At 36.6% G+C, this 27,581-nt stretch overlaps 1 protein-coding gene across 4 annotated transcripts; it reads left to right on the top strand.

The window, feature by feature from the left end:
- The first annotated feature begins 419 nt into the window (after positions 1 to 419).
- On the top strand, positions 420 to 24,676 carry LOC309476251 (uncharacterized protein). Of its 4 annotated transcripts, XR_014197982.1 has the most exons (9): positions 421 to 650; positions 1,642 to 2,043; positions 2,355 to 2,426; positions 3,862 to 3,972; positions 4,068 to 4,118; positions 8,244 to 8,324; positions 8,879 to 9,007; positions 20,404 to 20,666; positions 23,157 to 24,676. XR_014197982.1 is itself a non-coding variant. In XM_082139523.1 (6 exons), exons 1-5 carry the CDS (start codon positions 605 to 607, stop codon positions 4,109 to 4,111), a joined length of 672 nt encoding a protein of 223 aa, XP_081995649.1. In that variant the 5' UTR covers positions 420 to 604; the 3' UTR covers positions 4,112 to 4,118; positions 5,064 to 8,210. The 4 variants fall into 4 exon arrangements, 2 of the variants coding, with proteins under 2 accessions (XP_081995649.1, XP_081995648.1); XR_014197983.1 differs by lacking the exons at positions 20,404 to 20,666; positions 23,157 to 24,676 and having other exon boundaries at positions 8,879 to 10,439; XM_082139523.1 differs by lacking the exons at positions 8,244 to 8,324; positions 8,879 to 9,007; positions 20,404 to 20,666; positions 23,157 to 24,676 and adding an exon at positions 5,064 to 8,210 and having other exon boundaries at positions 420 to 650; positions 4,071 to 4,118.
- Positions 24,677 to 27,581: the final 2,905 nt, after the last annotated feature.

Genomic DNA, 27,581 nt, shown 5'->3' with positions numbered 1-27,581 from the left:
ATTTTCTTCTTGCATAAGCAGGCTAAATACTTTTTTGTAATAATTACACACACACACACACACACACACACACACACACACACACACACAGTTCACAGTTCAAGACAGACAGCTTGAACTGGAAATCAGAAGGAAATCAAAAAATAAATTCTAATCTATAAAGTAGGCTAGGCTAGAATCTGTTTTATTGATAAATTAATCATAACATACTGTTTTGAAAACTATGTAGCCAACACCCACATATTTCAACCAACAAAATTAAACAGACAACTTACGCAATTTAACAGAAAACGAAACTAGTTTTACTTCGTGATTTCCTCAGAAACGATACAAGCCTGGATGGAATTTTGTAAAAATACAACCACGCCTACATATTAAATAAAGGAACTGCGTGTACTGACTCTTTGTTTACAGGAACACCCATAGACAGTATAAAAGGGAACATCGCAACCACTCCTTAACTGCTGCTCCGTGTCCTGCTGTCCTCCACCGTCACATGGGACGTGCATAGACAGATCCGGGGAAACACCGATGCAGCAGAATTCAAGATTCGATTAATCTGATTTACATGTGAACAACGACAAAAATAAAATAAAATAAAAAAATGGGATGTTATCGCGTGCTCACTCTGTTTGTTTTTCTCGTTGATGGTAAGTCGCTTGACTTTGTATTTTTGATAGGCAATGCATTGCAAATGCATTCATGTAGAAATGCATGAATTAAAGTGATAGGCTATACCTTGTGTGATGTCAATTGGATGTAGGCTATCTGCCGAATGCAGATGCATCACACACATGCACAGGATAGGGTTATGAATTGCATAATAATTCAGTCCATAGTTTAAGTTTGTGCAATTCTCATGTTTATTTTATTTGTTTGTTGTTTGGCGAGCTTAGTGACAGAATCAGTCAGCACTACCTTTGACCATTTTGACCAGTTCTGCCAGCAAACGTACCCACTAGCCAATTTAATGCTTTTAATGTATACTGTAAACGAATTTCCTATATCTCTCCCTTTCTTGTTCTGTGCCTGCAAGTGATTGAACAAAAAACAAAACTCATGCTGTTGATCACGTGATTTTGGGAGAAACGATACAAGCCTCGACACGTTTCTTAATATAGCCTACAGATGAACTCGAGCCTCTGCTTCATACGCAACACCACTAATGAATGCTCTAGTCTTCACTGGTTTAGACCAGAATAACCAAACTTAAGTGCTTAAACTCTTTTGAAAGCAAACAGAGGTGACTGCGCAGTATAGGCCTAAACCAGGAAACAAGCTCAGGCTGGTTTAAGGTGTTTATAACAACTCCCAATATATTCACCTAGAATCATGACTCGTCGAAAATGCATTTTAGATATCTTACTTGTTAATCGTTGTAAGTTGACTAGCAGGCTATGTTTGTCCTAACTTTAGAAATAGTAGCCTATTATAATAGTTATGAATTATTTTAATGTTTACATGTAAAACGAGGCTGTAAAAATCAATATTTATCCACCACAGAGATCTTTATGATTTAAGATCTTCTGTCATCGGCTTTCTCATAATTCAACACATTGCCGTTTTGTTGAATTTCTTATCAAATGCATACACACACACATACACACACACAATCAAATTATTGTTAATCTTTCTCTCCAGGTGTGCTTGGTGACGCTTCTGAATTGAACTTGGTATCAATGGAAGGAAAATCTGTCCCTCTAAACACTGGTGTTAACAAACAAAAACGTGACAAGATGCTGTGGTATTTTAATGACATTCTCATAGCTCAGATCAACGGAGAGGCCAATAAGAGCTGTTTATATGATGGAGAAGACGGGAGATTCAGAGACAGACTAGAGGTGGACTATGAGACCGGATCTCTGACCATCAGAGACATCACAACTGAACATGCTGGACGTTATGAAGCAAATTTCATCCAAAGCAAGAGCTCAGGAACCAGCCAAAGCTTGAACCGAAACAGCAAGTGTGACAGCACAAAAATCATCAGAAAAATGAGCAACATCGGCGACACCATACAAACATTCATTGTTTCCATCAGCAGTGAGTCATTTAATCATTTTGCCTGCAGCACTTTTGACACACGAGATTGTTTGAATGTCAAAACCGTGACATTCAAATTCCAGTGTATCATATTTCCTTGTATAAGACCTGTTTCAGAAAAGATTTCCTGCATGTCTGGTTTGGCAAGATTAGACTGACACTGTTAAGTCCTTTTCGGTAGACATACCTTGTGAATAATTCAACATTATGATGATATAAAAAATATTGTAACTGGTTCTAAAAGGCTCCTTTTCTGACTGCCTATATATCAAACTTTTTTTTAATTTCTTCTATTCTCTTGTATTTTCAAGCTTCTCTGTCTGTTCCTGACAAAATCAATGATGAATTGGATGAGATGGGGAAGGAGCAGGAGTCTGAAAGGAGTATGTTTCTTCTCCCTTTCTTTTTTACAGTCATGTGAAACAGTTTGTGCTGATATGCTGTGTTTGATCTTCTATGCACTTTGGTCTCGCCTGTCTAAAGGACATTGTTCTGGAAGTTTGTGGGTTTTTTTTGCAAACCTAAGCCGTGCTGCTGTGTTCTTTATCCTGGCAACCCTTCCAAACATACTATACTTGTCCAGTTTTTTTCTAATTGTACTGCCATGAACTTCATCATTTCACATGCTAACCGAGGCCGGTAAACTCTGAGGTGTTGCTCTTGGGTGTTTTGCGATTTCTCTGATCTTTGGGTGAATTTCCTGGGACGTCCACTCATGAGAAGATTGGAACTGTCTTGAATGTTTTCAACTTGTGATTAATCTTTCTTACTGTATAGAATAATGGACTTCAAACTGTTTGTCAATGGCCTTGGAACACTTCATAGATTAATGGCAGCAACAATTATTTATCTATGGCTACGTTTTTGGCAGACTGCAGCTAAATGTTGCCCCAAATCCAAAGCCAAATTATTATTTTTTGCTCATGTGACTCAGATCTTTTTTTTTTTTTTAACACAGCACAAACCACATCATGGAATCTGATCTTTTCATTTCCCATTCGGGTCACTTCCACATATGATCCTAAATCAGATACAGGTCTGATGTTTTGCTATGCGACCTCAGTCTGAACAGTCATATGGGAATTCATGAGACTTTTAAGTCACTCTAGTCTAGAGCAACATTCGTCATATTTCTGCGCTCATGGGAGTCACTTCAAATATTTTACATACCTGAAGTTATCAAGACAGTTTTGAAAGGTAGTCAGAAGGACAGTGATGTGTCAGAACTCATAATTATGACAGTGATACAAGCAAAACATCATAAATGTTTACAAACAGCTTTCTTTTTTCACATCCTCCTCTTTGTTTTTGTTTTTTTATATATTACCTGTGCATACATTAGCTGGCTTTTGCAGCAGATCACACTTTACATAAACGCATAATCGCTTACTTTAATGTGGTCCGTTTTTCCGAAATCGGAATTGGCTCACAGTGTGAGAGCAGCCTATGATCATTGCTGGTGTCTTTCCTGCTTCGCAGTGTGTTAACACACAAATGAAGGCTCCATCAAAACTTCTGCTGTTATAAGAGATGATCACACTTGCTGAAAATCAGTTAATCAAAGCCATTTGATTAGCAGCGCTAAGACTGCTACTAACCCTCTTCATTCTTATTTTAACAGTAAAGGTGTACTTAGTTTTTCATACATGGCTTCTCCACTTTGTCTAGACGATTTTTTTTTATTATTATGTCCCGATACATAAAACCATGGAATTCAACGAGGGTTTAATTTATTTTATTATTTTTCACATGACTGGATATCCAATTACTGTATCAGATTCACTCCCACTAATGATTGTCTGTGTTAATCTGTTCCAGGTTCAGTTCTGATTCCAGTTTATGTAGCAGTAATATTTGCTGTTGCTGTTCTGATGTCTGTAACTGCAGCTGTTGGTGTGGTTTACTATCGCCGCAGGAGGTCTACAAATGGCAAGTGCCACCTACATATACTATAGTAAGAGGAAAACAACCTCTTGATTGTGCAAACATAGAATTTAATTTTATGTGTAATTTATTTATTACAGCAGAAGTAGAGAAAAACAAGCTTGAGCATCTGTTGAAAGTCTGAATATGAGGTAAGATACTGCACTACTCTACTATGGTGTCTGTGATGGATTTGTTTTAAATTAATCATAACTAACATTTATTTTTCTAGCAGGAATGACATTCATATGATTTTGAATCCTAAATGTTTCCAAACCCTTTGGTCAAAAACACTCAGTCAGTGTCTGTTTGTTAGTGAATCATGTCTGAATATAACAAAAGGGGAAAATAAACTAGACAGATATCTAAATGTATAAACTAAACTATCCCAAGTGACAGTGTTCAGAAATGAACGAGACGTCGTTCGACTCAGTGTGAGACTCTTAGGGGTTAGATTCCGGTCAGGTAACTACAATCCTTAGGCATTTTATACGGTCAGAATAGCTATCCTTAGGCATCAACCAGCGCGTTCAGAAGTAAACTCAACTGAGTGTAATATTTTAACTGAGTCGACACTCGGTTAAACTTGGTTTCCCCTCAGGTGTGTAGGGGAAAATCTACCACGTGTCTTTGTAGAAAGTTTTCATAAAAAAAAAAATTATGATGCAAATGTCTTATGCATGTTGCAAGTTTTGCAAGAATGTTCAAAAATGTTCAAGTTTAATGTTTTGCTCTAATGTGCCATTTGTAAATATAATTTCCAAATATTCTGTGTGCCATAAATTAAGTAATATTTTTCATTTCACAAAGAATGTGAAAACAGTGCAAACAGAGATCTGATCTCACCATCATCCAGTTATCCTGAGATTACATGAAGAGACAGAAAAACTGAGACTGTATCTGTACAGTATATTAACTGTATATTTATAATTCCACTGACTAAATAGAATTTATATCAAAGTTATCTAACTGGAAAAATAACTTTTAAACCTTATTTTAAAATAAGGTCATGCGAACCTTATTAACTTACTGATGACAGATGTGTTGATTTCACTGCTCATTTCTCTCTCTTTACCGTGTGATTTGTTTTCTTACAGGAGAAATACTGATGTCATGTGACGTCAAAGGGATTAGAGGATCCCAAGGGTTCAGGTCATAGTTAGAAAGAAGGGGTTACTATGTGAACATTGGTGACCATAAGGCTGAGTGGATGTCCATGACATCTGAAATCAAACAAGGCTCAATTCTAGCACCACTCCTGTGTACATGCTCCCACTGAGCCAAATAATGAGAAAGAACCAAATTGCTTAAAGCTGCAGTCCGTAGCTTTTTTGGGTTAAAAATTATCATTATTACTAAAAATTAGTAATAATGTATTTAATTCCAGTGGTGGATTTCTGTGGGAAATTCGAGCATGTATTTGCATCATTACGTCACATCTGTACACATAAAGAAGAGTCTCGGCCAGTAGGCTGTGAGTGTGAGGATGTTGGACGTGGAGATTTATAGCCTTGATATGATTAGCCTTAAAGGTGCATTAAGCAACTTTTTCATGTTAAAAATACCCGTTTTCTAACCCAAACATGCTTAAACAATTGCCTGATGGGCTGAATGAGCCCATCTCTGATCACTGAGATTGTCTCTATAATCCTGTAAAGTAAAATAAATAAGAGGGATTCGGGCCGGAATTTTAGACTGGGCGTGACGACATGCGCGTTCACGGCACGCTCACCTGGCTGTCTGGCAGGTTTGTGTATTCGCCGCCATTCTCCGTAGAAGATGGATTCTAAGAGACCGGCTTGTAGTTCATTTCAAACACCAACGCAAACTCCACGTAAGATAAAAAAAAAGAAAACTTTTGTCCGTGAGCGTGCACACTTCTGGCTGCAGTTTCGCTTGCCGCCAGAGGGGGCATAGTTCTGCAAAAACTCAGAGACTTGCGCAATGCACCTTTAATCACTTGATATGATTAAACTTATCAATTTGATGGCGGATCCAGAAAGGTTCAAACGACAATCACCAACTGGAGATTCACCCGTTGTAAAACGCAAAAGACTTCGGACTTCGGAGAAAAAAAGAGACTGCAACCGGGCCCATGCGAAAACAAAGGACAAATATCGGAAGGGCATTAAATGTAGTCACGCAATGCTGATGTTGTTAGCATTAACAATTTGAGAACAAAGTATAATTTGCACGGTTTGACGTGATATGATAAGCGATCGTAAGATTCAATCGGCCCGATTTACTGCAATGCTTTTTCCCCCTTAGTTGGTCAGAACAAAAGTGGATGTTACTTACTTGTTCAGATGACATTTTCCAGTGAAAATTCGTATGTTGGTCATACTTCCAAAAAGTAGAATCTGTGATTCCGAATGACAGTCTCCACACCACCGGCGCGGTGATTGACAGCCGCACATTCTATTATCTCACATTATATTGACTCCATAGCGCTGTGCCATGCCGAGGCACAACGCACGTAAAATTGATAATTCAGCGAATAACTGCAATTGCAGATTTCGAACAGAGATGGCGACAAAGAGGAAAAACTGCAGACTGCACCTTTAACTCTAAAAAATGAAAAAGTTGTTTTAAGCCATGTTTTGGTCAAATATGGACAAACCCAACCGTTAGTTTAACATTTTTATTAAATAATAATCAAGCATAGCATTAGTTCTGGCAGGTCACGTTAGTCAAGCTCGCATCAGCTGACTCTCAGCTGATCCATGTCACGTTTATGCTGAATTCTATGTTCCATGTAGTTAGTCACCTGACAAGTGGGCTGTCTTTGTGTGAAATTTCATAAAACTTTTGGGAACTGAAAATGTAAAAGTTAAAAAAAGAAAAATTAGGGAGAGTCAATAATTTGACATTAATGATATTATTTCTGAATAATTCCCTGCCATTTTTGTGGAAAAATAAGTAATCATGTAGTCAAAGTAACTGGATTCTGATTATGAGCATCTAAAAAGGAATATAATCTAATTACATGTGCTTATTTTTTGGAATCTGTAAAACAGTTGTGCAATTTTAACTGTAAAATATTGTAAACTTTAAAAAAGAAAAAAACTGTTTATAGGTTGACAAGTTCAACAACTGTAAAAGATTAGACATTTCATGTAATTAATGTTTTTAGAAGTAAAAAAGGCGACTCAAATTATCATTTAAGGCGACAAACTGTTAACTGATATTCAGAGAATCCCCTGTTTGACACTTCAAATTTGGTGTTTGTGTTTGCCTTGTGTTTCACCTTCTATATACAGTACTAGTGTAATTCAGCAGCTTGTGGACAACAAGCTACTTGTGATGAACTTCTTCATGATTCTTCATGTGGCAACCACCATTATAATAATGGTGGTTGTCACTATATGTTAAAGGTGACAACTTTTTTTTATGTAAATAGATTTTAGTAGCAGTGTGCGTTGTTAGATTTACCGGTTTAAATAGCATTTTTTTTCTTTTATAGAATTACTCTTTTATAGAATTACTTTTTTTCTTTTTTTTGGAGATGTATGTCCTGCTTGTTCTTGGCCTCTACAACCATACTATTGTGGACTTCCTAAAAAGACCATAAGACAGTTGCAGCTCATACAGAACTCTGCCGCTAGGATTCTGAGCAGAACCAGAAAATATTAACATATCACACCAGTCCTCAGGTCTTTACACTGGCTCCCAGTTACATTTAAAATTGATTTTCAAGGCCAAGGTACTTTTTATTGTCTCCTTTATGAGAAAATTGTTTTGGATGAAAAAAACTGCTGCAACATCAACCCACAAAAAAACATACTTTATACACCATTAACAAACCATCAGTATTTTAAAGTACTGCGTTATAATGTACAGCATTATAAATCACTCAATGGCCCTCAATACATTGCAGATATTCTCACAGAATATGAAACTGACTGTATATAAACAGATCACTCATATCATCAGAATCAAGTCAGCTAGCCATACCAAGGGTTTACTCAAAGTAAGGAGAGTCTGCTTGTATCTATTATGCCAGCGCAGCTGAAACCAGCTTCCAGAGGAGATCAGATGTGCTCCTACTGTAGTAACTTTCAAATCCAGACTCAAAACACACTGTGCTACTGTACGTCCGACTGCACTTTATCTTATCTGTGTAACTCTTTTGATGCATTTAAAAAAATCTTTGATTGTATTATTTTTTTAATATTTTGTGTAAAGCACTTTGAATTATTATTGTGCATGTATGTGTTTTATAAATAAACTTTAGATAACATGTGTCCACGGGGGCCCGCTCATGTCACTTGCTATAGGTATAGGGCCGGCACATCCAAGAGGATAAGCAGAATGGAGAATGGATGATATATTATTGAGCATCTCAAGAAAATGTTGAAGTGAGTGAAGATCCACTGCAGACACTAACATTATATTGAATGTACTGGGTATTTTAAATTAATTTGCTTGATCTGTTATAAATGTCCACGTATTTAATTACAGAACAAAATGTTTACTGTTACTCTTACTAGTTTTTCCACTTTTGCGCTATATAACAAGTAGTGAAGCCATCATTTTATCCTAAAACATGACATGAATTTGAATGTTTATGAATAAAGACTCCATTATGTTAGAAAAATATTAAACCTAATTAAAAAGACGGCATTCTGTTTAATTAAAATGTTTATAATTTATATTGCCATTGTACTTATCTGAAAACTAATGGTTAAACTATTATACTTATGTCATTATACTTATGTCACAGTGCATGTGGTTTAATTTTCCACATAAAATCAAAAACATTTGCATTTTTTTTATAAACTTGACAAATCCATTTACATCCACACATTAAACCTCTTATTTCATTGATAACCATATTTCAATCAAAATATGTTTAATATATTCAACTCTTTACAGATCAAAATACCAAGATATATCACATTTATGTTGTCAGTTTTTTGTCCCCTCCTCTTGTGGATCTGATGTCATAAGCAAGTACAGCTACAGTAGCCACGCCCACCAGAGCAGAGACAACCAATCGGATCACAGCTACAGTAGAACGACAACAGTGGACGTGGATTTGGTTTGTTTTTCTAATAATTGTATAGAAGTCCCTAATGTAGGCTACATGAAATATGCATAGCGTATTAGCTTTTTCTCTTGTTCCTTTAGCTTTCTCTCTCCCAGAAGTCAAGACTAAACCAATTCACCTTGGTGACCACATAATCGTTTTGTATTACCTATTTTTACCTATTTTATTATTAGCCATTTCAACTGTATTTATAATATTATGAATCAAATGTGTGTTATTTGGAAGAAAGTCGAGGTATGACTTACTTTAGCCCACTAATTCCATTAGAGTATTGCTCTATACAGTGGATCCCCCATTGTTCCCATAGACAGTAAAAGAAATGGACACAGCGACCCCATTGGATTCAACGGAGACAAAGTGAAGTCAATTAGAAACTCTTACTTCCTGGGGGTCGAGCGTACTGCGCAGACTCAAACTGAGCTTGACGACATAGATGTGACGTGAGCAACCCGTCTGTCTTCTAGTAGCTGTGCCAAGAGAAATCTGAATCATTCCCTTCCGAAACTTGCAGAGACGGAGAGTGTGAGTAGGAGGTGTCCATGAGCTAGGAGCATGAGCAACTTTTGCTAAGTATTCTGATTAATTACTTGTCATTTTGCCTCCACGTCCCCCCGATTGCCCGCGAGCTTCTCCTCCTGTCCATACGGTAATTCTCTACTTTGCGACAGAGAATCGCGTGGTTATGACGCAATCGTTAGCCTATTTTTACAAAAACTGCATCTACGGGGCCATAATGTAAGCTACAAGGTAATGGAGCCTGTTATACATTTTCGTGTTTCTTTAGAAATAAACAATGGACAAATGGAGTCTTTAAACGCATCAGATGTAAAGTTATTCACTGTCAAAGTGACGCCAAAATGAATAGGAGTCAATGGGATGCTAACAGCAGGTGGGGGTCCGCTAGCCAATGGCGGCGCCCGGGGCTTCTACAAAATAATATAAAACCCGGCCCCCCTGGTTGTTCCCCCCTTGTCCGCTCCTTTTGGGAGAGGAGGTGAACTGTCCGTGCGATATTTTTTTTCCCAGGATGGTAGGGGAAGGTACCGCCTTTTTCGCCTCTGATTGGCTAGAAGGGCTCTCCTCCGATTGGTTATTTGATTTAGCCGTGAAACGTCATCTCCAACGACATAGCCAATAGGCTACTATAATTACGCTGGCTTGTAAACGTGAGCTACGCGATCTATGACATGCTGAAATATATGCCACTGTACCTGGGATGAAGACATTTCACACGCAACGCAGGCAGACTGCCCAAGACGTGAGAAGTCCTTCTGCAGAGTTCGGGGGTATCGGCTTGTCAACAAATACACGTGTATCCCCTGGTGTTACCATGACAGATTTTGCGACAGTAGTAGAAGGGTCCGTGTACTTGGCGGCCAACGGATTTTCGTTTTGAAAGAAAAAAAACAAAAAAGAAAAACGGCCGGTTTCCCAATTACTATGAGTAAATAGGAAAACGAAAAACGGAAAACAACCCATTATTCGTTTTTTGTTTTGATATTAAAAAACGGAAAACGAAAAACAATCAAGTTATCCGATTGTCCTTGATGTGTTTATAGATGGAAATCGGAAATCAAAATACTTATGTATAAAGTCGTAATCCTTAATTCTGCATTAGTATTTTTTCGTGACCCGGTAAACAATCTTAAGTAGTAAGCAGTTGTCATAGATACACTTATGAGCGGTTGTATGCTAGATGCAGGTGGGTAATCTATCGACCGGAAGTTGAAGCCGGCCGCGTGCCGCCATCTTGTAGCAGAACTTCACTTGCGTTAGCATTTCCATTGACTCCCATTCATTTTGGCGTCACTTTGACAGCGAATAACTTTACATCTGAGGCGTTTAAAGACTCCATTTGTCCATTATTTATTTCTAAAGAAACACGACAATGTATAAAGGGCTCCATTACCTTCTATGTTACATTATGGCCCCGTAGAAGCAGTTTTTGTAAAAACAGGCTAACGACTGCGTCATAACCACTCGACTCTCTGTCGCACAGTAGAGAGATTACCGTACAGACAGGAGGAGAAGCTCGCAGGCAATCGGGGGGACGTCAAGGGAATAACATTTTTAAATAAATACAATACAAAATAATTAATCAGAATACTTACTCCTGCTCACTCACACCAAAGAACTCTTTGCTCAAGCTCACCGTCTCTGCAAGATTAACGTTGGCAGTTTGCACGCACAGCTACTAGAAGATTTACATCTGTCAGACAGGTTGCTCACGTCATCAAGCTTAGTTTGAGACGGTTTGAGTCTGCGCGTCAGGAACGGAAGTGCTAAAAAATCGCTAAAAATGGGCTTCACTTGTCTCAATTGAGTTCCAATGAGATGGCTCTGTCCACTTCTTATACTGTCTATGGCTAGATGTCGCCTTGGCTACGGCAGTTCATTGGAACGAATGCGTATATATATTTTAATGATCACAATTAAAGTTTTAATTTTATTAAATTGAACAAGCGCAACATTCAGCATTCAATCAAATATTCTAAAAGATGTATTATTAATAATAATGTTATTTCAACATAATATCTCGTTATTTCGACATAATATGTGTGCGTGCAACAAGCAAGATGTGCATTTGTAAATCCGGTGACACATGCATTGATTTTTATTAATAAACTAGTGTTTTCGGACAGTGTCGACTGCAAAGATGAAGTTGACGATCGCCATATTCGTAGTGAACGCGCATATAGAGAGAAATGCACATCATGGATTACATAATCAGAGAGTAGCCTTTTTCTTTTCGTTTTGAATTATTTCGTTTAAAGACATTTCAAGCTTTGTGTATTTGATGCATTTCTCATGTCTCTGTGAGGCATACACTGAGTTTCGTTAAGTTAGGATGAGATGAGCTCCAGTTAACGTGCAATGCAAGTGACCGCGCAAGCGCCTCCATGATTATATTGTCTGTTACATTTGCTTCTTATTTATTCAATCCAGGCAATTATGTTGATGAAAAATTGATTAAAATTAAGATACAGTTTATACAAAACGAAATACACTTTAAAGAAAGGCTTTCTACAAAACAAAACTTAATGAAGTGGTCAAAATCATGTCTGACCCACTCCATGTCTCTCGATGTATTGCGCATCTTACTCGTGCTGTTCACTGCAAGCATAAATGGAAAAAAAATAACATTATAATATTTTAACAAATATGAAACTAAATGCGCTTATTTAATGGCTACAACAGTATAGTAGGCCTACAGACTATCTATTTGTACAAATTGCTGCACATTCATTTAATTCTGAATTTTGCACACACAAGTTGAAAGGCATTTGTTCAAATCAAGTTCACGGATAATTGTGCGTGCATTTATTAATCATTATGATACTAAAATCATAACAAAGTAGGCTATGCTATGTACAAAAAAATCAGATGAGCCCAGAATATGAATGCAACGTTTACTTGTTCAATTTAATAAAATTAAAACTTTAATTGTGATCATTAAAATAATTGAATATTAAATATTTAGTGGCCAAGTTTTTCTCATTTATATATATATATATATATATATATATATATATATATATATATATATATATATATATATATATATATATATATATATATATATATATATATATATATGCATTCATTCCAATGAACTGCCATAGCCAAGGCGACATCTAGCATACAACGCTCATAAGTGTATCTATGACAACTGCTTACTACTTAAGATCGCTTCCGGGTCATGAAAAAATACCAATGCAGAATTAAAGACATACGTATTTTGATTTCCGATTTCCATCTATAAACACATCAAGGACAATCAGATAACGAGATTGTTTTTCGTTTTCCGTTTTTTAATATCAAAACAAAAAACGAATAATGGGTTGTTTTCCGTTTTCCTATTTACTCATGGCAATCGGGAAACCGGCCGTTTTTCGTTTTTGTTTTTTTCCTTTCAAAACGAAAATCCGTTGGCCGCCAAGTACACGGACCTAGAAGACAATACTGTTTCCCAACTGTAGGGGGACCCCGAGAGCAAAAGTTACTTGGTGTTGCTTTAAGTCAAAGCTGAGCATGATGATGCATCACTAGTTTTCATTAGTCTAGAATAGTGCACTGCACTGCACACAACTGGGCAAAATAGTGCCGTATTATTGTATTGCATGCATCTTAAACCCAGGCAATGCATAGGCCTAAATATGCTTATGTACTCAAACTGTTCAGTACTTGAGAGCCACGGCGAGTTTACGAAACGTAGACTGGTCAGATTTGTACAGATTTGTAAGTTCACATGTTCGTCACAAAATTCCCCCAAACAGCTAAGACTAATCTAAACACGATCTAAACAGGCTATGAAATTGTGAACATGGAATATAAATCTGAAGACACGCACATATAGCGCTTTTCTTAGTAGGCTATGTTGGATTGACTTTGTTTACTTCTGTTGTAAAGACGATCAAAACAGACTAGCCGACAGTCTGCCTTGAACATGAGATGACGTTTCACGGCTAAATCAAATAACCAATCGGAGGAGAGCCCTTCTAGCCAATCAGAGGTGAAAAAGGTGGTACCTTCACTGTAAAGAGGTTGCTGTAAATTTTACAGTAACTTACTGGCAGCTGGATGCCAGTAATTTACTGTAAAATGTTTACAGTATTATTACTGTATTTTCACTTACAGTATAGTGTACATTTACTGTACTTGCATTTACAGTATTATTACTGTATTTTCACTTACAGTATACTGTATCATTTACTGTACTTGCATTTACAGTATTATTACCGTATTTTCATTTACAGTACTAGTATTGAGTTTATTAATTTTTTTTAATTTTCATCATTTAAATTAAAAAAAAAAAAATTTATGTATGTTTGCCCCTACCCCCAAAAAATCACAATAACTCACAAACATTTGTCCTTATAATATTCTTTTTAATCGTTGAACATTTTGTTTTAGAAGTACAAATGACAAATCTTGACCTTTAGGAGCCACTAGCTGAAGAAAAAAAAAGGCAACATCTCTAAAGTCCATAGAATTAATCTCCTGGTGACCATTTGTATCTGTAGCATGGCAAAAACATACACACACTGAAAAGCAAAACAGGCCTTAAAATAATGAAATACAGTCAAAGTCAGTTTGTGTTGTTACATTTCAGTAATTTTGCCAGTCAAAGTTGACAAGCTCTCTGATGAGAAACACTGAGGCTGAGGCTTTTCTTTGGACCTTTCCAGATTTCCATCTGATCTGTTCCTTTGGTGTTTGGTGCCATCAGGGTTGATTCTCAGAATGAACCTACAAGCACAAGCAGGGAAAAATATATAATTTTTTCAGACCGGTGTTGGCAGAATTTTCCCTAACTCTCAAACTTGATGCTGCATGTACTTTGACGTTAATAAAAGCACCACATCTGATTCTGAATCCACCTACAGTAGTGGTGGGGGAAAAATCGATTCTGTTCAGTATCGCGATATTTTGTGCACGCAATTATATTGATACAGTAGCGCAGTAGGCTATTGCAATATTTAATTATAAAATGATCTGTTTTACTTTCAGGTTATAGGGTTGTGACGGTGGCAGTTTTTTACCACTGCGGTGGTAATGGATCAACTACCTGCGGTGGTTGGGGGGTTGTTTTGAAAATTGAAATAAAAAAAATGTAGTGTTTATTCAAGTCTTTATTTGAGCAATTCCGTCAAAGAAGCAAGACAAAGCCTGTAAAGCATTGAAATAAATATCAGTAAATATTAGAAACTTAAATAATAAAAAAGTTAAATCTATTAAAAAAAACAACTTTCGTTTAATACTTCCACACAAGACGCGTGATTCCACATGAAGCCATACCGCTCTGCGCTTTGAGAGGGATGTGGGACACGAGGAGGAAAGAGACCATCGATCTATTTTCTGATATCTTCATGTTTTCTACTTGTTGTAAAAGGTATGAAGAGCGAATTTAATCTTCCACAAGGGCAAGACATTTAAGCTATGTTTGAAATTGCGCTGCCAGTGAGAGCGAAACAAAAAATCACACGCGCGTGTGAAACGCGCTTTACAAATAAACTTGACGCGCCTTACATGTCTAATAACAAGCAAAAACTGTTTAAATGAATCTGACGTGCAAGTAAAAATGTATAGGCTATCTGTCCTACAACGTTTTTCTACTTTACCACAGTAAAGAATGTGAATATAATATGCCTAATTAAAAGCGATCCAAGGAAGAAACGTTTATAATCCTCTTCGAAAATCGAGACGTAAGTGACGATTTTGGGGAAAAAAACAAGAGATTACATGCAGGGAGTCACGATTTTTGAATATTCGATTAGTTTAACTATAGAATTATAGAATATCGAATAGGTTGTGTAATTATTCTCTAAAATAAAATCTCCATGTTTTTGGTGCTAATGCGGTGGTGACGTGTTCATATAATTACGTTCTGTAATACGCTCCTGTGTCCTGAATGTTCAAGGACAAAGTTTTTGCACTACCCTCCTAAGTTGCACTTCAGTAAATGTGTAGAAGATGTTCACAGATTTAATGTGACATTTGAAGTGAGTTGAGCAGTCTTATTTTCCTGTAATGCCTTTGAATAATATGGGGGACATGAATCGCAATATATCGCAGAATCGAATCGCAATACTTGCTGTATCGCAATATGTTAAGAATCGCAATAATATTGAATTGTGGCCCAAATATCGCAATACTATCGAATCGTCAAATTTTTGCCAATTTCCACCCCTAACCTACAGGGATGATATTACCTCATAATCCATTACATTAAAATCATTAAAGCTTTATTTATTTACTGTTGCCTTTGGCTTGCTCAGTTGGGGATATTTTGGGGATATTTAATTTAATTTTATCAATCAATAAATTCCTCTTGAAACAAACTTTGTTGTATTATTTTAATTTAATACTGTGAAGCTGCTTTGATACAATCTGTATTGTGAAAAGCGCTATACAAATATACTTGACTTGACTTGACTTAATATCATTGTTGTCAAAGTCTAGGTCGAGTCGCAAGTCATCTTTGATTATGTGTCGCAAGTCATCAAATTTGGGACTCGAGTCCAAGTCAAGTCCAAGTCATGCGACTTGAGTCCACAACCCTGAATAATATACTAACCTTTTTGGTGAGTCACATGATCTTTTGTCCGTTAACTGCCAATTCAACCCCTCAAAAAAAAAAGAAAAAAAAACCACTTGAAAATAAATCTCTCTTGCCATTGGTCAGTTTTTCGCGGGCAAGTTCACTACTGTAAATTGATTTACAGTAGGGAAGAATTACAGTAGTGACCATATATTTTCCCATAATCCTTTGCTGTTTACAGTATCATACTGTATACATATTTTACAGTATCTTACTGTACATATTACAGTAAAATACTGTTCAAATGATAGAAACCTGTTACTACCATCCTGGGAAAAAAAATATCGCCCCCCGCGCCCATTTTGGGGGCGCCAATTTGCCAATTCCCCACACAGTAAAATGATAGATAGGTTTTTTTTTTTTTTTTACTGTTCGTGCCGCCCCCCATGTTTCATGAAAACATTCGCCCGTGCCAAAAACTGCTACTGCTCAGTGCTCTTTGGAGAGATGAGTCAGTTTATCTGTAATTCAGACAGCCTGAGCTGTTCTGCCAGTCCTCTGATCACTTTGACTTTTTAGTTGACAAAAACAAATATACAGACCCTTTCCAAAAAATTTGAATATCATGGAAAAGTTTATTTATTTCCATAATTACATTCAAAACATTAAACTTCCATAGATTATAGATTCAGGGCCCACAACTTAAACGATTTCAAGTATTTAGTTGTTTATTTGTACATAATTTGGGCTTCCAGCTCATAAAACCCACGAAAATAGGATTTCAAAAAATTTGAATATTGCATGAAATCACACAGTAATTACACAGTGATACCATGGTCATTGAACCAGGTTTTGGTTCTTTTGGCAGTGTGGGCAGGAGCAAATCCTGCTGGAAAATGAAGTCAGCATCTCCATAAAGCTTGTCTGCTGAAGTCAGCATGAAGTGCTCTGGAAATGTCCTGGTAGACGGCTGCGTTGAGTGGACAGCACAGTGGACCAACACCAGCCGATGACATGGCTCCCCAAACCAACACAGACTGTGGAAACTTCACACTAGACTTAAAGCATCTTGGATTGTGTGCCTCTCCATTCTTCCTCCAGACTCTGGGACCTTGGTTTCCAAATGAGATGCAAAATTTGCTCTCATCAGAAAAGAGGACTTTGGTCCACTGTGCTTTATTAAATCCGGAGTCAACGCAGCCGTCTACCAGGACATTTTCAGAGCACTTCATGCTTCCTTCATTTTCCAGCAGGATTTGCACCTGCCCACACTGCCAAAATAACCAAAACCTGGTTCAATGACCATGGTATCACTGTGTAATTACTGTGTGATTTCATGTAATATTCTAATTTTTTTGTTCTGTCAAAACATAGGTCTTAATGCATTTTACTATTGTGTATGCAGTCTATTTTTTAAGCTTCATGAGCTGGATCCTGATTTCTGTAAAAAGTTGAATAAGACTTTTAAGACACATGACGTGCTTCTATAGGCTTTTGGGTTAATTTGCAAAACGTAAATGTAGCCTAGGAAACCAATCCAAGAAGACAATTACTATTATTTAACTTAAGTTATGATTACAAATTACTTTATTTAGGCTAAATTAATTTTTATCCGCCGGGATGAAAGAAATTACGTCATTAGGCTACGTAGAGACGAACTGTCCGAAAGAACCGGTTCGCGAAAAAGAACCGGACTTCCCAGAGGACAATGAGGCGTCTATATTTATTATGTGTATGATCACTGCAACCAACCGTGGTTAATCGAAACTAACAACTTCCCGCTCCACTTGTATGCTGATATAAAAAAAGAGTTGACATATCCACCTGGAGAGAGAAAAGATGATGGCAAGCTATTTTGTCCTCACAGTCACAGCATGTTTTATCGCGGCTGGTATAGTCCAGTCATTTTATAAAAAAAGGTTGAACAAATTGCAACAGAAGCAAACTTAACTGATTTTGTATCCTCAATATGTCCTGAGTAAGGGAAAAAAAAGTCCCAAAGAATCCCATTAGGGGAAAGTTTCGAAAAAGACCCAAATATAGTCTATTCATACGCCTATTCATTCTTTTTCTTACGTGAATTGGGTAAAATTTTTAACCTTAAGATATCACCATGAAAATTACTGAGTTGATTACTTACATCAAGACAAACAAAAAATGTATTACAAGTTTTTTTAAATTGTTTGTTAACATGGACAAACGGTGCATAATCCAATTCCTAGCGTTAATTCGATCTCAAACAGATTAATTAAAATAAGTTATTAGTCCACCATGTGCGAGACGTCATAAACCAACGTGGTTGAACGATACTTTGCGACATACGGTTTCGGGAAACAGTCGTGACTAGCTAGTTGATTTCTCCAACGATGCATCGTACTATGGTAGTTAAGCAGCGAGCTATATAGTTGTACGGGAAACGCACCCCTGAGTAGACATATGCAAATATCAGTAAAAAACATCAGTAGGCCTAAACTACATCATACATCATGTAAAAGTGCTGATTCATAAAAAAAAGTTACAATAAGATAACAAGGTCGCTGTCCAGAACCCTGAAGATGTAACCTCAAGTCCCTTACTCAATAAAAATATAACTTATAATAGTGTTGCACTGTCTGTTACACTTTACTGTACATCTGTTTCTGGATACTTTTGCAACTTAAATTGCAGCACTTCTGTTGTTATAAAGCATAAAGACTGTTAATGAGGAAACACTACAAAGTTCATGACACTGCAGCGTGACATTAAAAACAGATCTGATTTTCTCAGACACAGAGCAATCGCATAAATATACTAAAAACCATGAGGGGAGAGCGGGGCACAACCTAAGGGACCAGTTGTAACCATAGACTGTAAAAACTTGTTGTAAATACTTCCACACATGCAAACTTAGTGTATTTACTAGTTGCCATAGCCCATAGCAACACTATATAGAGAAAAAAACTGCGCCAAAATTCAGAAATCTTTGGAAGATATCACTGAACATTTATTATTTTACATTTAATTTAAACACTAGACGGGTTTAAATCCCAGTTGTGCAGGTGGGGCATGTTGTCACACTGCGTTACAATGAGCTCCTATTAGAACTATGCTGTTCTATTCTATACTTTTATAAATTCTATTGAGAAAACATGAGAAAAAGCTGAATAAAGACTGAGAGTCAATGTTCAGAAATGATTCATTATTATTATGTTTTGAACTATGCTGTATAGCTGTCAAACTCAAAACTTACTTAATTATTTAGAAAATACTTTAGGTTGTCATTGTTGTGGCAAAAACAATCATTAAACAATCATCATCACTGCATAAAAGACACCAAGAATCAAATTGTATTTTAAAAGATATTTATTCTCTTGCAAGAGGCTTAGTCACAAAATCACAGCAGCTACCCCGTGACGTGAGCAAGACCTGACACCCAGCCCAGGGAATTCCCTAAATACTCCTTCTTCAAGGTCTTTCCTCTGTAGTTTTCCACTCACCCAGCATGGCCACATCTAGCTGATTTAGAATAGAATGACCCCTCTAACCCCCCTTGGCTAAATTATCTTCCATACCTAAAGAGTTAAAGGTTCTTAACCATTTGTCTTACTGTGTGTGTCTTGCTTACGCCAGGTGCACAAACATACATGTATCCTGTTCACATTCCACAATATAGACATGTGACACATTATGTTGCAATATATGTTGAAGATCAATGGAAATCAAATTTTTCCATTACATCTTGTATATTTTTTTTTGTTTTTTGTTTGTTTTTGATTACATCATGGTCATGTTACAATGTGCCCCACCTATGGGGCATGTTGTCACATTTCACTTCCATTCTTTCAGGGTAAATCAAGAAAAAAGTATACGCTGTATTAATAAAACAAAACCACATAATTGTACTAGACATGTGGGAAATTAATGCGGGAATAAAAAACGTAGATTTACACAAACTGAGAAAGTCAAAAAGCATTAGGTTGTGCCCCGCTCTCCCCTAAATAAACTCTCAAGTGCCTTGGCTTGATACATTGTTACAAGTTATCCCTACACCCAAAGAGCACCGGGATAAGGATTTTACACCCCAAGCAGCACTTTTTTGCACTCCTTGCTTCATGAATCTGTATGCAGTTCAGAATGGAAAAGAAAACCTTGGCCTTATAACATCAGAGTTGAAAGTCTTTCTGGGAATTAACCTGATGATGTCATACATAAAATACTTAAAGGTGGGGTATGTAATTCAAAATCAAAATCTGCCGGCCGTTTTGCAAATCACATACCCCACCTTTAACAAACCGCATGTACTGGTCATCCAGTAGTACATATGAAAGCGCTATATAAATGCCTCATTCTATTCTATCCAATCCAGGGCTTCTTCAAAATGCAATAGCAGATGCAATGCTTGTCAACAGATTTGAAGACATCTTGAGGTACTTTGTTGACAATGCATTGGATGGCAATGATGACAAATTCTAGTACCAATACTAGTTGAGCTGCAGGCGAATTTCTCAGCAGCCCTGGAGCCAGAGGAGTTCCAGTCCGTGGATGAGCAGATCATTCCCTTCAAGGGCCGTCTCTCTGCAAAACAGTACATTCCCCCAAAAAAACAAGCCTTGTGGTTTCAAAGTGTGGGTAAGAGCTGGTGCATCAGGTTATATGTACAGATGGATCAAGTCAACGTGACGCAGTTTCATTTTGTGTTTTGCTAAATATTGATTTGCATTGATTTGCTAAACAAAAGCCTACTTTAAAAGGCTTCTGTTGACAAACATGTTTATAGTGCATTGTTTTCTTTTCGACCTTTTTATTGCTAGCCCTGCAAAAATAGCCGTTGCCAATAATTCGCGTGCGATGTATCTGTTCAAGTTACTGAACTCGCGCTTGCTGCTTCTCCATGTAATCAGTAACTTGAATAGTACACAGAATGTGAATTTTTAAGTTTAATGGTAACGTATTGTTAGGCTATCTTTCTTTAGGTCGACATAAAACTAACGTAGGCTACGTGACGCAGTTTCATTTTGTACCAACTCTTATCACTTCACACTCGAAATTAATTCGATAAATTAATTATTAGTTTCTGAAGTTGGCTATTTCTGTTTTAATTTAATTAACTAAATTGACATAATGTTTGTGATTATATAATGTGAACACGTATAGTTTTCAACACGTTTCTGAGGATGCAGGGAAGCAAACAATTTAGAGCAGTTTCAGAGAGTGAATGACAAAACATAGGCCTATATTTATTATGGCAACAATATTGAAAAGGGCTTCCTGAAAATGCTTAGCTAAGTGACTTGGTTATAAAAATTTATTCTAAAACTAACAAAACATCATATCTTGAGATTGAATCTAGAGTTTGGCCCACCACGGCCCCACCAAATAACAACTTGGTGGATTTCATGAAAGATAACAATCTGGAAAATGGTTATTAACCTGTTAATTTAATTTGGCTGATGCTTCACTATAGAAATCACACTTTCTTTCTCCCTCTCTCTCATAAAACACACACACATACAGTACAGACATACAAAAACATTCACATGCACAGAAACTTTTAGACTTATCAATAAAATTGTTCAGCATCTGCAAAACAGCATCACAATTTTCAGAAATTCACATAATGGCTACGCATAATTGATCTATCACTCTCTAATAATAACTGCATTAGTCCGCATATTTAAAATTAGAAATGGAGGCTTGGGCTGAGATAGGCCTACTTGAAATTGTTACACTCTAGACCGTTTTAATGACAAAATCCTGACAAATGCACTTGAAATAAAACATCTGAACAATGTCTTGAGGTGTGATGACCTAGGAATAATTGATGATGAGACATTGAAACATTAGAAAATTAATGTACACCTGACCTGTGGTGTATTTTTCAAATAATTCAATGGCCTTTCGTCAGTTATTCCTTACTTATAAAAAGTTTGTTCCAGTGTGTTTATTACATTCTGAAAAAAAAGAGAGAGAAAACGAACTTTTACGAATTTTAATCCCTGCCCCAAACAAGAACATAATTTTCCATAAATTTAATGTGGTAATAGTTGATGTGAGATTAACTTTAACTTTAAAGCATGAAATAAAAATCATTGAATTTGTATGATATCATATTTTTTATCATATTTCATATCAATCATATTTTTTTTTCAGGCACATTTTACCAATTCCAAACCAAATTAATCTTATTAACTACTATTCATTTTGTATTTAATATAAGTGATTTATAATTGTTCATGAAGGCTGGAAATGAAAAACGCCTTATATTCAGGTGTGCAGAATTATTAGGCACGTTTTCTTTTACAGACAAAATAAGCCAAAAAACACATTTAACTCTGACTTAAAAGTCAAAAACGATTAAAGTCTGCGTGAACCGGAAGTTGCAAACGACTTTTCTCCAGTGTTGTGACGTATTTCCCAGTGAAAGGGAATATTGAATAGAGGACGGGGTTTTACTCTATAGCGCTCCTCCTCTCCATCTCTGCTCATAGCAGACTAATGGTTTGAGGAGTGGTTAAGCGTTTTCAACCCAAGGGTTCCTGATGGTTTCACACTTAATTCTTCAGATTAATTCTTAATTCTTTTGCAGTTAACATGTGTCTTTTCTTCTCCACCTGTTTTTGTCTGACCCTGCTGACCCAATGAGCATTTCACTGTCCAATGCTTAACTGCAATTTCTAGTATTGCATTATTATTGCATTTTTCTCATGGGCATTTAATCATTTTAAATTACCTGAGTATAAGGCGTTTTTCATTTCCAGCCTTCGTGAATAATTATATATCACTTATTAAATAAAAAAAAGAATAGTAATTATTAAGATTAATGTGGTTTGGAATTGGTAAAATGTTCCTGGAAAAAAAATATGATCAGAAAATCTACGTGCCTAATTATTCTTCACACACTGTATAGAAAAAGAGGGTAAAATATGAATCGGGAGGTTGTATGATGTTCATTAAATTGTATAAGATCATGAGACTTGTGTATGTTTGTCTGATGAGTGAATGTGCAAATCTTATCCTGTATCCTGCAAGTGTCATGAATTATATTTTGAATCCTCAAAAAAGCCTCAAACTTTATGATCTGAAGTGAAAAGATTAACTGTTCTTTTTCTTTTTTTTTAGTTGCATCTGGTGTTGATACAGACCGAATGTCAGTGTTTGTGATGGAGGGAGATTCAGTCACTCTAAACACTGGTGTTGTAATAACCCAACAATACAGAATTAGATGGTATTATAATTACACTCGCATCGCTCAAATCAATAGAGATCAGAGTAAGACCTGTACAGATGTTCAGTGTAATGAAGATACTGAGAGATTCAGAGACAGACTGAAGCTGGATCATCAGACTGGATCTCTGACCATCACAAACACCACAGACACAGACTCTGGAGAATATACACTACTGATCACCAGCAGCGACAGTGACAGTGAAAAGATCTTCAGTGTTTCTGTCACTGGTGAGTCATTGCCTAGTTCTGGCATGAAACTCTAGATGGCACAGGCTGATGAGTCTTTTGCTGCATCTCAATTCACTTACTTATACTACGCCCTAAAAGTATGTACTCTTTTTGTGAAGAAAAAGATGATACTTTAGAGTGTGTAGCAGAAGAGTAGACAAGCTTTGGGACAAACTATCACGTCATACAACTGTGTAACTTTGCTTCAAGGACGTAATTTGATCATTTATGGTCATGTGACCAAGGCCTACTAGTGATTCATTTAAAGCTAGATTGCAGGAGAGTTGGAGTAAATTTACAAACAGAGAAATTCAATTTGCTTTGTTTTGTTTGTGATATATTTCACACATTTTAGTCATGTTATGTTTAAATTAGTTTTATTGGTAAGAAATGTGTAAGGTAATTCAGGGTCCAAAGATGGAGATGGCAAGTTTTAAAGTTGAGAGCAGTTTTTTTTATAAAATGTAGCCTACATTTATTTGCAACAGTAGTTATGTTAACAGCAGTAATATGACAATTCGTTAAATTTCAAATGTTCAATATTCGTTTAAATAAATCAAATTCAGAACTATTTAAAATTCCACGTAATATTCAATTTTGTTAGATTTCACTCGTCAATAATTCAAATTTACACAATGCAAATTCAAATCTTTTTGTCTTATTATAAGCGTAATACGTTTTGAACTTCATTTAATGAATGTTTAAAAGCAGATTTTATGTGTTTAATATCACATCATAATTTTTTGAAGCAGTTTCAATAAAAGCTGCTTTTTCTCTTTAGCTGTAGCTGCATCAGAACAGTATACAGTAAATCTAAATTGTCTTTCCATTGGCAAGCTGATAGTTTTAACAGTTTACAAAGAGGCTGATAAAGATAAAGCGATCCAGCAGAGTGGAGAGAACAAGAAGGTTCAGATGGTGTATTCAAATACAGATGGTTTATTAATTTTGTAATATGGATTAGGCCTACCTTCTCATCCAGTTTTGGAGGAAATTCCCCTGCTTGAGTGGAATCTGTGTTGAGGAAGTCTGTCATTTCTTATACAACTTTTTCCAAGGACAGTCCCAGATGAAATATGCCAAATGTATTCATAATTTGGCAATGAGCCAAGTGGACATGTTCGAAAAAGTAACTTTAAGAAGAAAAAAAAAAGTCAAGAAAGTACTTGTTTAATATGCAGTTATTTTCAGTTTTTCTTTTTGTCGAGTTGAGATACGATCAGCTACCGTCGGATCGTCAGGCTGGAATGAGAGGTAGAGTTATGTGTCATCAGTGTAGCAGTGATAGGAAAAGCCATGTTTCTGAATCACAGATCCTAGTGATGTCATGTAGATGGAGAAGAGAAGCAGTCCCAGCACTGAGCCCTGAGGCACTCCAGTAGCTAGATGTTGGGTCTTAGACACCACACCCCTCCATGAAACCCTAAAAGACCTACCTGAGAGGTAAGAATTGAACCATTGGAGTGCGGTTCCCGAGATGCCCTTCGTCTTTAGGATTGACAGGAGGATCTGGTGATTAACTGTGTCAAAGGCAGCAGACAGATCCAGCAGGATGAGAACTGAGGATTTGGAGGCTGCTCTTGCCAGTCTCAGAGCTTCAATTACTGAGAGCAGGGCCGTCTCAGTTGAGTGTCCGCTTTTGAAACCAGACTGATTGTTGTCCAAGAGGTTGTTCTGTGTAAGGGAGGAAAAGATCTGGTTGAAAACAACTCGTTCAAGTGTTTTTGCGACGAATGGAAGGAGAGATACCGGTCTGTAATTCTCCAGATGTGCTGGATTGAGAGTGGGTTTCTTAAGCAGTGGGGTTACACAAGCCTGCTTAAATGCTGTGGGAAAGGAACCAGTGTGAAGAGAGGTGTTTATGATGTGTGTGAGTGTGGGTACAACCGAGGATGAAATGGCTTGAAGTAGGTTAGTGGGAATAGGATCAAGCGGACAGGTGGTAGGGCGATTGGAAAGGAGGAGATTGGAGACTTCTGCCTCTGAAAGTAGAGAGAAGGAGGGTAGAGAGTGTGTGTTAGCTGGTAAAGTGTGTGTGTCAGTTTGTGGATTGGTAAATTGGGCGCTGATGGAGGTTGTTTTATTTATAAAGAATGTAGCAAAATCGTCAGCTGTTAGTGTTGATGAAGGAGGAGGAGGAGGAGGGTTGAGAAGAGAGGAGAAGGTTTTGAAAAGCATGCGAGAGTCTGAAGAATTGTTCATTTTGTTGTGATGGTAAGTCATTTTAGCAGTAGAGATATTAACAGAGAAGGAAGAGAGATATGCTAACTCTCATGTTAGATATGAGATGCATGTGATGAGGTTCAAAGGTTGGAAGGAAGAAGACAGGGTCGGCGTGACTGGGACTCGTATGATTTATTGGGATAACTTCAAAATAACAACAAAGAAAAGTCGCGCACACAGCACATTCACCGTAGACTCGCTACAGCACAGACAGTAGTTCACAGACAGTAGTTCACAGACAGGCTCTGTCACTCTTTCCACCAGTTGTCTCGCACGAGTCATGACAGATGTGCTGATTTCTGGAGCTGGAAGCTACTGTTTATTTCTCTTTCACCTTCTGTGATTTGTTGTTTTCTTACAGATGGAGAATGATTGAGGTCATGTAATCTGAGAGGATCGCAGCAGCTTCTGCAACATTATATTATATCATGGGAAAATGAGCAGAAACTTGATTAGAAACTAAACATGAAGCACTTAACGTAACCTGTTACTGGAAACAGAGATAATGATATACTGTAAATGTCTAATTTTATCATCTAAACATCCTCATTATTTGTGTGAGGAAAGTTCCTGCAAGGACATTACATCTCTATTGTCAATAAGCTTATTGGACAGATATTTGCTATAAGTACAAACTGCATTTAGGACAGATTATTGATAGTTGTAGCGTATAAACCTGAATTTATTCATTTAGCAGATTATTTTACCCAGAGCAACAAATGATGAACCTCAGGAGTTCTGCTTGTGTATTAAGTTTGTAGGAAAAGAAAATATTATTTTGTTAAAATGCATGGATTAATTTTCTGCTTAAGTTATTTGTATTTAAATGACAAATAGGATTGGGCCTTCGTGCTGAATATATTCGTAGTGGTTATTATTTGAATAATAAATAATAATAAAAAACACCTAAATAGGCCATTTAACAGATAAAGACTCAGTGGTGCAGATGAATGAATGCAGTGACTGTTTCTACCATCAAAATAAGGACACAAACTCACTGTTAGAACTTTAACTTTCATTGTCCCTCAGAAGATCCAAAAAGAAAAGAGCTGTAATATCTGTGATGTTTATGAACAACTTTGAAACTTGTTCTGGAAGTTAAAGTCTTCCTCATTTTCTTCATATGAGAAAGGGATTTTTAATCATTCTGTATAAACCTTTAAGACAGACTCACTGTGATATCTGAAGGTATATGGATCTGTTGAAGCCTTCAGTCAGTATTTATCATCTGTAACAAAATCCATTTAATTGACAATTTCCTCATTAAGAATTACATTACCCATAATCCTGAAGAAAATCAATCAGAGAATCATGGCAAATGTTGCATTATGGGATTGTAGATTGTAGATCATTCCATCATAAAATACATTATGTACAGTGTTTTAACCTTTGTGTTTTCCTTATTTTCATAAACGTGTGTGTGTGTGTGTGTGTGTGTGTGTGTGTGTGTGTGTGTGTGTGTGTGTGTGTGTGTGTGTGTGTGTGTGTGTGTGTGTGTGTGTGTGTGTGTGTGTGTGTGTCAGACCAAATATAGATCTGTCACTGTTGCACTAAATTGCCTTCTAATGAACTTTTGTTATGTGCACATTTACACTGTCTGTGTGGTTTAAAATAAATTGAATACATTGAAAATGTGTTTCTAATCAACTGTCATTCATAAAAGTCATAGTTTATTTTTATGACATCCCCTCAACTATACATGATTTATTGGTGTGACACATATTTTACATTTGTATTTGTATTTGTGGGGTTTCTGCATATAAAACAAAATGAAAACAGCAACATAACATAAATTAAGAAAACATGAAAACAATGTAATTAACCAAGAAATGTAAAATGGATGACATTAAAGAAAAAAAATTAATA

Source organism: Leuciscus leuciscus, assembly GCF_965113295.1.
Source record: "Leuciscus leuciscus genome assembly, chromosome: 15".
Taxonomy (NCBI): Eukaryota; Metazoa; Chordata; class Actinopteri; order Cypriniformes; family Leuciscidae; genus Leuciscus; species Leuciscus leuciscus.
Note: the sequence above shows the minus strand (reverse complement) of the source record. Positions and strands in the feature narration are given on the sequence as shown.

Excerpts from the sequence above, each read along its gene's own strand:
- LOC309476251 (XM_082139522.1), top strand. The coding sequence starts at position 605 with ATGGGATGTTATCGCGTGCTCACTCTGTTTGTTTTTCTCGTTGATG. Across the intron at positions 2,044-2,354 it reads ATTCATTGTTTCCATCAGCA|CTTCTCTGTCTGTTCCTGAC; the intron begins GTGAGTCATTTA and ends TGTATTTTCAAG. Across the intron at positions 2,427-3,861 it reads GGAGCAGGAGTCTGAAAGGA|GTTCAGTTCTGATTCCAGTT; the intron begins GTATGTTTCTTC and ends AATCTGTTCCAG.